The sequence below is a fragment of the Dicentrarchus labrax genome, unplaced genomic scaffold (genome assembly GCF_905237075.1).
Source record: "Dicentrarchus labrax unplaced genomic scaffold, dlabrax2021, whole genome shotgun sequence".
Lineage (NCBI taxonomy): Eukaryota > Metazoa > Chordata > Actinopteri > Moronidae > Dicentrarchus > Dicentrarchus labrax.
The window spans coordinates 6,340,979-6,358,592 of NW_026136723.1; the positions used below are offsets into that span (position 1 = coordinate 6,340,979).

Genomic DNA, 17,614 nt, shown 5'->3' on the forward strand with positions numbered 1-17,614 from the left:
TGGAAAGGAGTCACAACGCAACACATTACTAGATAAATGTATTGGAACTGAAAAATCAATTATCACTCATTTATAAAAGGTATATAAGATATTTGTAGTGTATGTCTAACTAGCACTAAATCAAGTTACCAGAAACTGAATATGAACTAAACCTAATAAAAGTCACAATAACATCATCTTTTTTTGTGTGAATTCACATGCAAGCTTTCACTATCTAATCACTCTACTCTCTGTGGTGAGCCTGTGAAGACTCATTTCTAACAGGAAGTGGTCAGAGAGATGAGCCTGCATGTACACACACTGTAATCACACACACACACACACACACAGTCATATTAAAGCACGAGACTGGGACACAGTCTGTCACATTACAGCCAGTGTTTAATTGAGTATTCAATGAGTATGTATTCTCACAAGGCATTTAAATGTACAGCAAACTAACCACTATCGTCATACATGGTGATGGGCTCACTCCATGCCAGAACTCTGCCGGGACAGAAATAATACCATGACTACATGTCCACTGCATGAACACATATCCTGATGCCATGCACTAATATTGACCTCGAGCTGTAAAACCACTGAAAGAAAACAAACAGAATGCACTCACTCAGTGTGATCATTTTTACATGAAACCATCACATGAAAACGGGAATAATACACGCACACTTTTAGATAAAGAAGATGACGAGGGTGGCGACAATGTTATAAACAATGCAATAACAATAAGAACAACATCGACAAGAACAATAACAGTATTAAAGCTTTTCATGACCATATCAACATTCAGTGTATTGGAAAATACAATCCCAATAGACTCTTTGTATAAAAAAGAAGCTTTTCAAGTCAGCATGGAACAAATAACAGTTCATTTCTCTGGGGTGGGGGGGCAGGGTGGATGACAGGAGCGGGTGTGCTTCCATAGATTTCAGAGGAGGGGAGGTGTGTGTGTGTGTGTGTGTGTGTCTGTGTGTGTGTGTGTTGGGTAGGGTGAGGGATCCTGGAGGAGTCGTGCTGGTCTATGTGGCGTAGCGTTTGGTCCACTGTTTGGCTATCCTGTCGTGCTCGGCTCTGTTGGTCAGGTACTGTGTGGCGATGCTTCCAACCAGAGGGTCGGCTGTAACACAAGAGGAAGAAACTCAGTGAGACTCCATACAGCAAACAAAGTATTTATTGATGATTGAGTATTAAAGCTTCTCCTTCTTTAAAGACCCTCTCCAGACATGTATTAATACACATATACAAATAGTCTGCTTGGAACAATAATGTGTGTCTGATGTGTATTTTTCCACAAAAAAGTATAATTTCGACATAAAAAACTTTTAAAAAGTAATCTCCTCCTTCTACCTCATTAAAACTTCCAGAATCTCTGAATATTCAAATGTTGTTCATTTCTAAAGTTTTCCTGCTGGACACAAGATGTCTCCTCCTTCACTGTGAAGTCCATTCTCAGTGGATGTGCACTGGTGGCTTCAAGTTTCTACATCACACTGTACAAGTTGCATACTGGACCAGGACTGACTTCATAACTATTTGTGATGTCACAAATCCTGCTGGTAGGCCCCGCCCTTTATGCTTTCTTGTAGACCAGCAGAAGTTTTGGCCTGATGACCAAAAACATCCACAGTAAATTCAATGCAAATCCAGCCAATAGTTGTAGTGACTGAACCTTGCCATGGGTGTGTTATAATGTAAACAGCTCGTAACAGATTTCCTGAGGGGAAAATGTGATATCAGCAACAGCCTTCAAAAACCCACATCTGTGGGAGTGATATTTTATTTATTAGGACATACAGCATGTTTGCACAAACAACCGCACCGTGCTGTTTGACATCCAATTACCTGACGCAGTGTATCAAACTCTAAAATGGTGTCGAAACCTGCGGTCGACCACCTCGGCTCATCAGCATGCATGGGAATTTTATTACAACCAGTGAAAACCACAGAAAAGCCGTAAGTCAAACAAATGGAGCTCCATCATTCCTGCGGTCTGAATTGAAGCTTGTATCGTATGACGTACAGCGCGGCCGACACTTTTATCGACAGCATGGTGAAATGTGCATGCTGCTGTAAATCAGAGGTGATCATAGTGGGCTCCAGCAGCAGCTGTGCCGTCCGGTCTGTTGATACACCACACACGTCCGGTCAGTCAACATCCACCATTACGAATTCCCACTGGCTCCTCTATTGATTGTGCTGATGCTCAACTCGTTGTGCCGCTGGTCAATTTCTCAGTGAGGTGACAGAGACAGAAACAAATTCCCCGAGCCTCACACACACTCTGCTTGGCTGTGGACTGTCTCCTGCGGGGCTCGGCCTGCTGACGGAGCAGTGTGATGAGCTTGGCTGAGCAAGCAGCACAAACACCCCTCTGCACTAATCCCTGCTAGGGTTTCAATGATGGGGGTTTTTACAGGCTTATACCCATATTTCTGGATGAATGGATCCTTACACATCATGGCATTGTAGCTGAAAGCTGGAAGCATCTGACTTCTTAAGTGACAGCTTGAGCCGGAGACAGAAGTCCTGTTGGAATTGTTTGTTGGTGAAAGCTTGTAAATGATTTAATGCCTGAATCATCAATGACTGCATTATTTATTCTTTCCTTGTTTGTGCTTTAAGGGCCAAAACTAAGATTGTCCTTTGTAGATTTGGGCTCCCGAGGGTTGGTGTTGTGGATGAAGCAGCAGCTACGCTCTGTTCACACATACATATGAACTCAAGGTGTCATTGTATTCAAACAAAGTACTTGGTGGATTGTTGAACAGCATCTGAAACACAAAAACTGACACTCCAACAAGCACGCCTCACACAGGAATTGTCCGGGTGTGTGAAGGTGAGGAAGCATGCAGGGTTTGAACTCTCTCAAGCTCTCTTTTTTTATTCTTCACACAGCTTCTTCCATAGTTCAGCACCCAGTGAGATCAGCACCACGAATGTCTTTGAGGAGAAATCAGCATTCGAATGGTCGTGTCAGCTGTCATTCAGAACAACTACAAAAACTTTCGACCTTGGTCGGATGACACTTTGTACAAGCTAGTCAGTTTCAAGCAAACCCTGGAGATGAAACAGGATGCCATTCTTTGACTTCTAAAAGCATCTGAAACCTTAGAATCAAGGAGGGGTCACGTTTGACAATCTTTGTAACTTTCTGAAAAAGACAATAGCTGAAATTTCCAGTAAATCAGCAAAAGACGATGCAAATGAATGCTTGTTTCCATCCACTACCGTTATGTGGTAATTGGGAGATGGTTCATGAGATTAGCAGTAGGTGTCAAACTGTCAAACTGTGAAAACCAGTGCAGAAAGGGTGGGGAATGGAAATATGACATTTGTATGCAGCGTCTGTAGATATAAAAACGAAACCACAAAAATTCCTATATTCAGGTGATTATACACTAATGAAAACATACCTATGAATATTATATTCCATTTCTACCAATGGATCCTCCTAAATGTTACACACTGGACCTTAACTCTTAAGCATTAACTCTTTTTTGAAAAAGGCAAAACCCACCTCAGAACGTATAAAAACGTTTTGGCTTTTTTTTAATTTAGCCATTTCCATCATTCCAATCATTCCTTTCTAAAACAATACTAAGTTTATGTAAAGACGCCTAATATCTCCAGCCATTTTCCATTTTTTAGAACTACCTCTAACACTTTTCACATGTACAACCAAGTGCAACACCATGAATGCCTGTGAGGAGAGACTGAAAGCATTGTTATTGTTGTCTTCACAAAGACACGCAAAAGAGAGAATTCAGGAAGAGAGATGGTGGAGGCCGTGGGATGCAGCCAGGACGAGGCTGTGATGGAAGGCTTTTGCCTTTAGACGTAGCTGGATGACATGTTGTAAAAAAAAGTTTGTTTGAGGCAAGGCGCCTCCTCCAGATGGCTTCAAGATGACCAGAGTTTAGTAAACTGGGAAAATCCAGAAGATAATGAGGCAAATATTGGAGCTGTTGGACCAACAGTGCAATCAGGAGAACAGATTACACAGTTGTTCAGAGCAATTTTATGATAATCTCAGCCACTTCAGTTGTCATACAAAAGGCAGCTGCACTAGCTGAGGACAGAAACAGTTTTTATCTCACATATTCTGATATCAATCCAGATAGCAAAGCCCTCCTTTAAGGCAGGGAGGGCGAGGCATGTGTTATTACAGGTTTGACAAACTGACACCCCTGAAGCTACTGAGGGAAAAAAAAGCAGACACCTTTATTATAAAAGACTGGCCGGATATCAGCACATATCAGCCGGATAGACGATCTAGCCCAGACAGCAGTAGCAGAAATCACTGAGGAGAAATCCCTCTGGCTTTGTTAAAAAATTTAAGATTACTTTTTGGACATCCCGCAGAGGTTGAGACAGGAAAAGACGGGGAGGAAAAGGGATGACATTCGACAGAGGCCCTGGGCTGGATTTGAGCCCTAGATACGTTCTGACATGGCATGTGGCTTCGCCCCAATGAGCCACCAGGACGCCCCAGGTAGAAATGTGCTTGTGGGGCGTGATACAGGGCTCAATGTGGCATGACAGCAGCGACGGCAGCCCTGGGAGGGTTGATTAACTGTCATTCCATCCTCTTCCCCCGCTTTAATGAGCCACATGCCAATGATCTCCGCCTGCATGGGAAAGAAAATCTTCAGACGGAAGGCGGTGGAGAGGGAAGGAGAGATATTTTTAGGGTATTTCAGATCCTGGGCCCACAGTCAGCACTTGAGGCTGGGTTTAAGAAACTTAAGCAAGTGGTGAGAAGTGTAGCGAGCGGACTGATTTTGATGAGGCAAGAGGCAGAAAGAGGGATGGAGTATGCGTGGGTAACGGGGGGGGGGGTGTGACAGGGTGTTTTTGGTGGGGACGGGGTGTCGATCAAGTCTCTTTTGTATCACACTTTAAAGGAATCATCCATTTCATCTCGTCAACATCTGAAAATGTCGAGGAGGAGGAGGCGGAGGAGGAGAGGAAAAGCTATTCTCATTTTCGCCCAAGGAGGGAGAATCTCCGCTGCTAGGTTTATCAAAGAGCAATCCCCGCAGAGAGGACACAAGCTATCATCAGAGGTGTTCACAATCATCACTATCGCTCCCACCCCACCCCCCTTTTCTTTTCTGTTGCCATCTCATTCCCCACTATTCACATCTGAAATCACCTGTCATTCTTCTGCCCTTTTAAGTCCCCTCCTTCCACCTTTTCTTGCTCTGGCACATTCCTCCCAGTTCTTCCTCTCTGAACCTCACTGCTGTGATATTGGACACATTTTGTTTTTGTAGCTGTTTTTACCACCTCTGCTTGCTCAATTCAATACTTCGCACCAACAGACATTAACTGTATTGGTAGCTGAGGACCAGTCGAACGACTGGTTTAACTGGTCCATAAAAGATAGATTTAATTCCCCTCTCCTCCCATTTCTTTGCCCTGCTAGTAAACTGGGCCATAATGGATCTAATTAGCTTTAAAAATGTTGACGTCTTCTCCTTGAATGGTGTCAGCTGTTTATAGGGGTTGCGTTTAGCCAGCCAGTCCTGGTTAAATATTGATTGAGCTGCAATGAAGGGAGCAGGAATACCCAGGCTCGCTGTTTACGACACAATATTGTGAGAGGGTAAATGCAAATGAGATGAAAATGCTGCCTCTAATGCCCACAATTGGCAAAGTCCTTACATTTTCAACTGTCCTTCATGCCGACTGCTTACAGATGAAATATCCAGAAAACGAACTGCACACAGGGTTGTGAATAAATGTGTGCTCGGGTGCTAATGCATACTGCATGAAAATAGGCAGCAACATGTTCATTAGATCTAATAAATGATAAAAGTGATAAATATATTCATTCAACATTTTCATCTCTTTCTTTAACAATCCTTTATTCATGTTGAATAAAGCCACATCATGGAACATTTAAGGAATGAGACCCTTTAACGTTAACTGATAGATGAAGCGAGCAATAGCGTGCAGCTGAGTCCTAAAACACAGAACAGCTTTTTAGCATTTCCTGCTCTATCGTCTGAAAGTCAATGGGTTTTGACTGGGTTTTTGGTTAGATGCTTGAAATAAGGTCTGTGGTTAACACAAGCTTTTAAAGAGATTTTCATTTTCGTTTTGTTCTACGACATGTAATACGTCAGTATATAGCCCACCTGTGAATTTTGAAGCTTTTACATGTCTTATAAAAGGCAGATGCTAACAAATGGCTAAATGTACTACAGAGGTTGTCGGTGACATTTAAACACAGACTGATCTTCTTGTCTAGTCCACCTTTACAGCCTCGTTGTGCAACATTTACAGTTATCATTTACAATCAAAAAGGCGGTGTTCATTTGTGAGGATTATCTAGCTGAACAAAACGTCTGATTATCATAAACCTTTGTTCATTAGAGAGCTTATTTTCTGCAATAATCCAAAATCCCATAGAAAAATGGGATCGTCATCCCTGCAGCACTCTATGTTACAGATCCTGTTTGGAAAGGCTTCAGATTTTAAGCAGCATTGCTTCCATCACAGCAACCTGCCCGTCTCTCCTCTTAGACTACTGCTGCTGTTGTGCTACAAAGAACACGACTCAAGCCTCTAAGTGACACACTTCTGTGTACATTATCCACACAGAATGGACGTGTCAGTCATCCTGTCACAGCTAGAATATGACAAGGAGTGTGTGTGTGTGTGTGTGTGTGTGTGTGTGTGTGTGTGTGTGTGTGTGTGTGCTGCAGCTCTCACCAGGGTTGCAGTCAGTGAGCAGGGAGCAGATGGACAGTAGGACCTTGGAGATGGTGAGGGCAGGACTCCAGTTGTCCTTCAGGATGTCCAGACAGATCACCCCCTGACTGTTGATGTTACAGTGGTAGATCCTCGTACGGAACGTCACCTGCACACGGACAGTCAGAGGGTTACATCAGCATCGCTTTCTACAAGACAACCAGGATCATTTTGGCTTATGTTGCATGAAGGCAACATGTTGTGCAAACTATCTGAATATAAGATTATTATAATTAACTTTTTATTCTAGCATTACAATATTCATTTATAAAATTAAATCCATGAAGTGTTTCACCCATACAATCTTAGAAAATAGTATAAACTAGAATTTTTCCCTGGCTGACATCTTCTAATATCTTGTCCGTCTGACCAACACTTCAACCTACAATGATATAAAAACACTAAGCAGGCTGCCTGCACAAAGACGATCTTAACAGTAAGCTCTACAAATAATACCACACACATTCTGATTAATTGATTCTGACTGATTGAGCCCAAACAGGCCTATAAAGGAGGTCTGCCAATATAGTAATGCATTAATAAACATCTGCCTTATTTCAATCTAAGGGGCTATTCTACAGTAAATGCACAGGACAATACAGAGGAAGAAGCTCATAGAAAGCGGTTGCTGTATCTGACAGTCCCTGTGGATCCAGTCAACAGTGAAGTGAGGACAGTCCTGTAGAACTCAGCAGAGCCTAACATCAGCACAACAACATCATTAAGGAGTGACCTTTGACCTTCCTTAAAACGAAGGCTGCTGACCGGGACAGGCAGTCCAGGCGCGCCTTTTCTGCTTGCTTTGTGACTGCAGCTTGCCCTCGTTTATATCCTCCCTCTTTTATCCTCTCATTAAGCCTCCATTCCTCCCTTCACATCTCCTTCTTATGAGAAATAAACAACCCTTGTGTTGTTTGTGAGCTCAGCCCTCCCTTCCTCACATTCCATGCTGGCTTCACTGAGACAGAGCCATAAACAGGACGCTTTCCATCACCTGAAAGGATTTCAGGAGATGTGGCAAGAAAAGGCAGAGACGAGGGGATTGATGGTGACTGGTCGAGGGCAGGCCTCGCCTCTGAGTCTTACACCACTGAGATGGCCAGTGGTGGCATGCTAATGCTGGCAGCCCTGCAGCAGCCATGAAAAAAGATCCTTGGCCAGCCTGTGTGGTCTCATTAACAGCCTGTAATCCCATCGTGGCTGATGCTAATAGATTATGATGCTGCCTCCGCATAACAAAAGCTATGGGTCTAATCCTACATCCCCTCTGTATTATGGATTCATCCCTCGGCTTCTAAACACAACCTCTCTCATTTTGTATCCCAACAACTCTGATAAACACGCTTATGGAATCGTTTCGCTATTTTGATAATCGACTCATTGTTTTGAGTCATTTGTTACGAAAATAATGTCCAAATTCTCTGATTCCAGCTTCTCAAATGTGAGTATTTTCAGCTTTCTTCAGTTCTCTCTGACAGTAAACTGAATATCTTTGGGTTGTGGACAAAAGACGACATTTGAAGACGTCACCTTTTGGAAGCTTTGGAAGCAATGACCAACATTTTGCACCATTTTCTGACATTTTATGGACCAAATCAACAGTGACAATAATCATTACAGCCCTAGTGTGTAATTAAAGTAAATGCAGCTTCCAAACACTTCCACACCTCAGTAAAAATATGTAAAGCAAATGTCATGACAGTCCATTTGAACACCTTTTGACGCACTAGAGGTGAGCAGTTCTTCCTCTGAGAAACAGTGTATGCTCAGTAAATGTAATGGCCTGACGGAGGTAGAGGAGTCATGGGGTGGCCAAAGTCATTAGAAATCATCTTTTTGTGAATATCCACTACATGCCATAGCAATCACAAAACATCCACAACAACAGTCCATCAAAGTTTTAGATGGACCGGCAAACATCTCATAACGTAAAAATGACATGCAAGGTGAAATGACTGTTTTGTCTATGGTTGTGAGCGATTTTACAGCTGTTTCTGGTTAAACAAAAGGTCTATCTCTGTAGGGATTCTTTCCAGAATGTTGTCAGACTATTAGAATAACAATTCGAGCCTGTCAATGGTAAAAACAAGCACATTTAGTGGACGTTCTAATGGGCACATTTGTCCCCAAGGAAAAGTTAGTTTTTCAGTGAGTTTCTTATCTAACTTGACGAATTAAGGGTTTATTTTGACCAAACCAGCGTTTGTGATTGTTGGAAAGAGTAACAAAGTTAGTTTTGGTGAGTTTTATTCTGTTTCTGTCCAGTTTAAAGTGTGTTTTATGATTACCTGTGAAGTAGAATTACTTGTTTTGTCTATGGAGTCTGGTAGGCCATAGTGCCTGCTGTTTTGATCTGAGATGCTCAGGCTCTAGTGCAATATATATAACCTTTAAAGCTGCTTTGATCAGTTTTTGTTTACTTAGAAAAAAAAATCCCATTTAACACATTCAGTACTTCAGTTGTTAAAGACTATTGCCTATTTAGACATCCAGTAGACACAGATCAGCACAAACATTCCTTTATTATCTCGCCCAACCCATTCAAGTAAATATTGGAGCCTTTTTATGGTTTCACAGGCCGCAGAAGTTCCCTACACATGTGAAAGGGCCACATTTGGCTTAGCTGTGCTGGAGCATGTTCATCTATCATTACCTCAGTTCTGTTCATAATGTCCACATTTAATAGTCATTTTGGGCATACGGAATGAAAAGCAATTTGAACTGATTCATAGTTTTATGAGAAGGCAGTCATCATGACTGATTTTAAATGAGACAGAATAGAAAGGTTCGGTTTAAATGAGGGAATGGCTGATCTTCCGTGAGTCTAAACTTGACTTTATGGCGCTTTACGGCACGTTAAACAGCCTATTTCACAAGTTTGAAAATGAGTGATATAATGCAGAGGAAGATAAAGTGTGCAGCGGAACTGAGCTCAAAGCCATGAGAAAATTAGAGCTGATAGTGGGGGATAATGTTAGTTAGAGGAGTCTAATCTCTCAGCCTGTCACTGGGTGGCTCTGCTGAACAGGTCCTGGAATGGACTAAATGTTGGAGCAAAATACTAAAGCTGAAGCAATGTCCTTGCCACCCTCGACCTCTATCTGAGAGTATCAGTGTCAGCCTTAACTGGCATTATCATCCTAACATTAGTGAGTGAGCCAGTGTAGCGAGCAGCTGCAGCTGTCGGATTGGTGGCTGTGAGCCGGTGAGCTGCTGGATGGCACAGCTCACAGCCAGGCTGGAAAAACCAGGCAGCAGGAGGCCAAGAGTTTAGACAGAGCTCTGTTTCACCCTCAGCGTGGACTGCCAGGAAGGAGGCAGTTTTAGTGTTTCAGTGTTTCGCACCAGACTGCAGATTAAATACCAAAGGCTGTGACAAAATTCTTCTCCATCCAAACTGTGCAACTGTAGTCCCCTTTTGTACCGAATCTCTGGTTTGCATTCTGTTAATCAAAGCTGGGAATCATTTAAAAGTTGTCGATGCTGGTTCCAATACAATACCTGAATTCCAGTACTGATACCAGTATTTTTCTGCAAACCCATTTTTTCTGTTTAAAGCAGTTACAAGAAACATTGTATTGATTCTGGCGGTAGTTCCTACCGCCTCGTGTTATTGGATTTAAGGGGAATTTGACCCAGTGGCAGGCATTAAAGCTGCAGTAGGTAACTTCTATAAAAATAACTTTTGAATAACTTTGAAACTTTCACTACATCCTGACAGTAGTACATGAGGTTCCTCTGGCTCCTCCTAGTGCTCCTAATGGCATTTGCAAGAATCCACCTGACTGGACGAAAACAACCAATCAGAGCGGAGAAACTGTCTCATGTACTTCTGTCAGGATAAAGTGTAAGTTTCAGAAAATATGACAAAAAGTGCAGCATTAAGAATTACTATATATAAATAGCCAATCTTCTTGCTGATTTGTTTGTTTATGTAGGTCATAACTGAGACAGTTTCATAACCAGTTAAAAACTCCTTGTAATACGTTTCACAAGATAAACCCAACTTCTTAAATGTGTCAGTGTTATCATCAACAGTATCTGAATATGTGAGAAATTACTTGCATCCAGCTGTATAATTTCCTTAAATAACCACTATTCAATTCAATTCAATTCAATTTTATTTGTATAGCGCCAATTCATAACAGAAGTTATCTTAGGACACTTTTCAAATAGAGCAGGTCTAGACCGAACTCTTTATAACATTAATTACAGAGACCTTTTAACAGGAAAAACTGCCTGTTAAAAGGCAGAAACCTAGGACAGATCCTTTGGCTCTAGGTGGGTACTATGGATGCAATGTAATAGGCTGCAAGGGATCCATCCAGCCAGTTATTAAGAAAGCATATATCATGAAGCCATTCACACAATCTACAGCTTGATGTCGTTTTTTTTTTTTTTTTAAAGCAAAGCTGTGAAATATGTGTCAAAGCTTTTTGTGGTTTTATACACAGGCCAATTTTATGCTTTCTATGACATAATTTATTTGACAGATGTAGTGGTAAATGGTAAATGGACCTGTACTTGTATAGCACCTTTCTAGTCTTCCGACCACTCAAAGCGCTTTTCCACTACGTGCCACATTCACCCTTTCACACACATTCACTCAGTGATGGCATTCATAAACACTCACACACCGATGCACGGCATCAGGAGCAATTTGGGGTTCAGTATCTTGCTCAAGGAAACTTTGACATGTGGCACCAGGAGCCGGAGATCGAACCCACAACCTTCCGATTAAGGAACTGCCTCTGAGCCACAGCTGCCCTGTGCTGGGTATATGTTTTAGACTGTACTTTATGTAAGCAAAACTCTTGTATGGCTGCTCTTGTTGAGGTGACACTTAAAACCTAAACAAAAGATTATAATTTTGGTGGCAATTAGGGATGTTCGTAGCCCTCATCTGAAGTGGGGGCAGTTCGTTACATTATTGGCATTTTAATGTCAGTAAATGCGTTGGGGTGAAGTATAGACATATGGACAATATTTTCCTTCCAGACAACGCCGTGAATAAGATGGCGTTGATGTTATCAGACAAAGAGAGGTTACTCTCATTGCTGCTCGACTGTTGTGCAATGACTTGATAACATTCGACTTTTCATTCTATATTTTTTACACTGCTGGCTGGTTTAACTTTGTGATGCGGACTACAAAACGTAGATGACATGGCGTCGGCGATGATGTGAAGTTACAGAGGATAATGTTACAGTTTTCAGGGAGCATGTAAGCAAACTCTATGTTAACTAACTAAACATTGCCTAAACACAAAGTAGCTGTTTAAAAAATGTTTAAATTTAAAATAGTCTAAAATTATGATTTATACAAGGAATATGAATGAGTTGACATGACTAAGGATCAGTCAGCAACCAAAGATTTATAGATAGATTTGATAGCCAGTAAGAAGGTAGTGTAAAAAATGTTTTCTGTCTCTGGTGCTATTCGAGTATCAGTTTTCTGTTTAAATCACTTACTGCAAACAAAACTGCAACACTGGTCCACAGCTAAATATCTCCACAACTACTGGACAGTGTGCCCTGAAATTCGCTGTGGATATTCAGACTCCCTACGCGGTGGTTCCTAAAGACATTTGTGCCACTAATATGACCTTTTCTTGAACACCAACTTCACATCAACATTGCCCTATAATCAGAACTTTGGGCATAGATATCTTATAGCTATTTTCATTCAATTTGCTGTGGATATACTGATATTTGTGGTGACCACCTGACTTTTCTTCAAGCATCAACCTCAGGACAAGCTTTGCATACAAGGTATCTCATAATCTAATAGGCAAATTCTGTGCTATTGCTGCTGTCAACAGTCTCCTCCACAACTCTCCTTCACTTCTCAACCACAATCCAAAGCAAGCCAAATACCTCTCCACACTGAATGGCCCATATTAAAACAGGATAAATATAACACATATCCTAAATTATTTTCCTGTTTACTTTTATATTTTTACAACAAGTGTCTCTAAATAGCTGATAGAAGTTAGCCAGTGAGTGTCTCTAGACATGAAACCCAAACCCAGGGCAAATCAGAGGCACGAGTCAAACCGAGGGGGGGTGGCAACCGCAGTCAGCCAGTCTACTGTGTAAATACTGACACACAGTTGCATCAGCAGAACACACGCAAATACCCACAAACCCACAGCCTCACTGGAGGGAAGCCAAAATGCTAGCAGCATGCATGTCAGAGGGGGACACAATAACAAGAAACAGTTAAAGGATAAGTCTGGTGATATTCTCCATTTTTCTCATTGTCAACAAATCCCATGTGCAGTCCAAAACCAGCAGTGAATGTATCCTACTAACAAGTACTGAGTGTATCAAGGGCTGATATATCTTCTTCCTCTGTGCCATAGAGCTCCATTGTTGTACAGAAACTATTAAAAACACATCAGTAAACCACACTGTTGCGCTGTTACACACACACACACACACAAGTTTATTTTGTGTCAATCCCACATACACTGTCCTGCTGCCCAAGATCCTCACTAGAGCACCAAATGTGGATTAATGCAGCTGAGAATAGTCCCCAACAAATGCACTTTATCCTCTTGTTTAAGTAATATTTTGATAAAAACTACAGTGACCAGCTGTTTTAGGAAATGACTAAGCCTTTTTTATTTTATTTATTAAACTACGTATTTGTGACTCTTTCTCAAAGAGTTACCTCACCCGTAGTAGAGTGCTGATGTATTTTTTGTCTTAGCCTTTTGACCAAAATGTTTTCGTTTTAGTCACTTTTTAGTCAACTGAACTAAAAACATCATGCATTTTTCATTTAATGTCTAATTTTAAGGTTAGTGGTAAATGCCTTGTTTATCTGTTTATAGCAATCTATACAGAATACAAAAGAAACTCTGCAGTAAAAGCTGGCTGTTTGAACAGAGCTGCCCATTTACTGTTCATACTCACTTGACATTATTAAAAGCTACTTTTGCTCTCGGCTGCAGAGCAGTGATACCCTTTTAATGTTGGACTCAGTCCCTTGTTCACTGAAATATAGTTCTCTGTCTGGGTTTAACCTGAGACAAGCAGCTAAAACATTTTATTACACTGAAGTGATGTTCCTTAGCGAACATTTGGGGGAAGATTTAGACAGGAACTTCCGTCTGTGGATGAATTTAAATCCGAAAATGTTTCTTTCTAAGAACTGGTTAGGTTGGCCAACATTACTGGCAGAAACGTTACTAAAATGCTGCTTATTAGTGCAAGCAGCTAAATAAGAGATACCTTTGGCCATGTTTTACAAATCTGGAACATATAATGTGTGATTCCACAGATGCATAGATTGGTGTTAATGCAAGGCTTTGCATGAAAAAAGGACAGCATGATATGGTAAAAACGTCACATTGTGATTATTTTGACAGATATTAGGTAATTATGATTAGTTTGGGAATTATCATATTTGCATCATAAATGTAATTTTCAAGGATAAAGCTGTTAAAATCATGATGATGTGACATTTGTCGGGGTCTGTACCAAACAAATATGTTTTTCTACATCTGTAGAAAATCATTTGTAGACCAGTGCATCTCTGCAGCACTACAGTACTTCATTATAATGCTGTTTGTCACACATTTTACCTTTATCACAAAGTTGCAGCTTCTGCAATTTGCATATTGCATATTTCAGTAATTAGCTAATGTGCCCATTTGTCCGTCTTGACAATAAAAGCAGATTCGTAATTAACGTGCTTTTATACTGCATTTCTTCAAAGTTTTCCTTTTCTAAGCTATTCTTGGTCATCAAAAAGCATTTTTCATCATAGTTTTTGTTAATGAAATTAATACTGCTTTTGTAGGAACCAATGTACTTTAGTCTTAGTCTTAGTCTTACTTTAGTGTTTCAGTAAGTACTGAAAGACAGACTAACATATTGTTGGTTTTGGTCTTTCTATGGGATTTGTTAACCTTAATAAAACATATAGCACACCTGCTTTATCCTTTAATTGTATAGTGTATGTATTTATAAAAAAATATAGGCTCATCATTTGTCTTCAGACCACCTTCAGTTCTCTCTGCTGCTGTCACCCATTATTTTGTCAACACGCTGTAGGTGAACAAGCCTTAAACATGTCATTGTTGTTGGACAACAGCGTGAAAAGCTGACAGCCTGCTGGGACAATGGTGACATTGTTCAAAGCTCTGGGTGAAGGAGCGGGGGGGCTGTGCTGCATGCCTGCAGGGCACCACTCACCTTGGGTGGTTTGAAAGGGTAGTCTGGTGTGAAGGCGATGTCCAGGAAAAACACTCCTCCCTCGTACACGGAGCCTGGAGGGCCCAGGATGGTCGACCTCCACTCATAGATGTTGTCTCCTTTAGGACCAGCGCTGCATTTATGAAAATAAAGAGCAGAAGGAAGAAAAGGGGAGAAATTTAATCTACCAGCAGGCGTTTAGAGAGGAAAAGACGCTCTAATCGTGTAACTCAATTCTCTTTGCAGCAGCAAGGGAGTGAATAAATAAAGTTAGTGATTATTAGCTGTTAAATCAGCCACACAATGCTGCCGATTGAAGTCCTTATGCATTAGAAGATTATGCTACATGGCTACAGTGTATATAACAAAGACTGCATCTGTAAGCCAGGAAAGATGAGTGTGATCAATGTCATGTGTATGACTGATCTGTCTGGGATGTGCAGGCAAGCATGAAACACACACAAGCCAACCCACACACAAACTCTCACAAACAGGAAGGTGTTGAGCAGCAGCAGCGGCTGTTTCCTCACTGTTCATCAGTGCTTCACCGCTGGGCAGCTGGCTGCTGCCGAGCTCCTTTGTTGCCTTGATTTTTGCCACACACACATACACTCATATGTACAAACTCACACGCAAAAACACACACACACACACACACACACACACACACAGCTGTGAGAAGAGAGGCACTAATCCAATTCCATTTTCTATTGGAATTAGGCCAGATGCCCCTGTTGGTTTCTTGTATTACTTTTACTTTCATCATTTACACACACAGAGAGAAAGCCAGGGAGAGAGAGAGAAAGCCACAGAGTGAGAGCGAGCGAGAGCACGTGTAAGGCACATAAATGTAAGATGAGAGTGTGAGTGGAGTTGTTCATGTGAAACAGCAGCCTGTTGTAAAGCATCAGGCCTCTGCAGACCTATTTCTTGTCAGCGTGTGTTTGGACACAGAGAGGAATTATGGGAGCGGGCCGGGGGAAAGGATGCCGACATGTTCTCCCGGATGGATAAAAATAGTCCGGGAGAGCGATAGTGTGCTTGGGCCGACGGGGGACAAGAGGGCCAATAAATCGCTCTGCTCGGCATGAGGAGATGGCCTGATGTGACTTGGTGGAGAAATCTATGTTTGTGTGTCAAATATTATTTTTTCAAATGCCAATGGTACCACAATATGGTGCAGATATTGATCTTTTATTATTATAACAGCTCTGTTCATGCTGGCACTAAACCGGAGTACTAAAAACATTCACGTTTATTAAACAAGCCAAACTTCGATCTAGATCTGGGCTGTGGCTCCTAAGTAGCTATATGAAGTCTTGCAATGAAGCAATGCATTTGGAAAATTTCAATCTGGCTTCTGTCAATTATCACTACACTGAGACTGCTGAAACTGTAGACCATAATAAACTAATTTACATGCTGAAATAGTAGTTGTCAGTGGTTCTGCTCTCAAATGGATGTCTTACACCACAATCTGAAAGTTTTTTTGTCACAAATGTAAACAATTTCTCATCTGTTTATTGGTGTGCCCCAAGGCTCCGTACTTGGTTTTCTACCATTTATAAGCTACTCTTGAATAACAGTAGTAAGCTACCATTTTATGCAGATGATACCCAGCAGTACCTTTCTATCACTCCCGATAATTTAGTTTTGAGACAATGTGCTCTTTCACTGTCTTCAAAGTGCAAATGTAACCACACCCAACAGTGATGTTATAATGTACTGGAGTATACCTGTACATTCCTCCTTTATCAAAGAAATATTGCAAAAAATAAATCCATCTTTTTATCTCATGATAACAAGATTTTCTGGATTTTCACTGTATTTAATTAATCAGCTTCTGCTTGTTCAAACATCTGCTGCCAAACTTCTAACGAACACTAAACGCCCCGCTCACATTACTCCAATTTTAGCTTCATTACACTGGCTCCCAGTTTGTTTTAGAATTGATTTTAAAATGTGTTTAATATAATCAATAAGCCATCACATGGCAAAGCCTCAGAGTAAGTTGCTGAAGTGTACAGACCATTGTATCCTTTACAATGTATCGGGTCTTCGACACCTTCTACTTGTACTGAACTAAAATCAAAAAGGAACAAATCTTTTAAACATCATATTGCGATTGCGGTTTTGCATGATAAATACAATTTTACTACTTTATTGTTTGTTTATGGTTTTATCTTTACTGTGTGCCTAGCCATCAGTATTGATTATTCCCTTTTGTTTGTTAAGCATTTTATAAACTTCTTTCTTTGAACAGTGCTAGGCTATATGAATAAAGAATATTATTATTATTATTATTATAAAAAGAGGTTTCATTAATAATAAGTAAGTGTCTTACAATGGTCTACCAGAGCTTTTAAAGGTTTTTTTATACAGAAAAGAATAAAACACACAGCTTTTATTAAAATGATTACTGCTTTTATGATTTCCTCTATAATGTTTAATGTACCCTATGCGACAACCCACCAAGTCAAGTTGGTTACACAAGCCTGGTTTATTTTAATGAATATCAGCATATAAGAGCAACTGTTGGTAAACTCAATCCACAAACTACCACTGTTTGCCTTGAAAACCCTGTTATTAGTCAAATCCTATTGCGAGGTAGACTTTTAAAATCACCCTCTAGGCCTCTTCAGGTTGGCGAA

The 17,614-nt window shown here is 40.9% G+C and overlaps 1 protein-coding gene across 1 annotated transcript in view; it reads right to left on the reverse strand.

Annotated features, from left to right (window-relative positions):
- Window positions 1–363: 363 nt before the first annotated feature.
- Window positions 364–17,614, reverse strand: part of LOC127358087 (ubiquitin-conjugating enzyme E2 E2-like) — a 70,910-nt gene continuing 53,659 nt past the window's right edge. The window contains exons 4-6 of the mRNA XM_051390991.1: window positions 14,964–15,096; window positions 6,721–6,868; window positions 364–1,117 (exon numbers count right to left, since the gene is read on the reverse strand). Coding sequence (XP_051246951.1) covers window positions 1,020–1,117; window positions 6,721–6,868; window positions 14,964–15,096 — 379 coding nt within the window. The 3' untranslated portion in view covers window positions 364–1,019. The remainder of the gene's footprint in view (window positions 1,118–6,720; window positions 6,869–14,963; window positions 15,097–17,614) is intronic.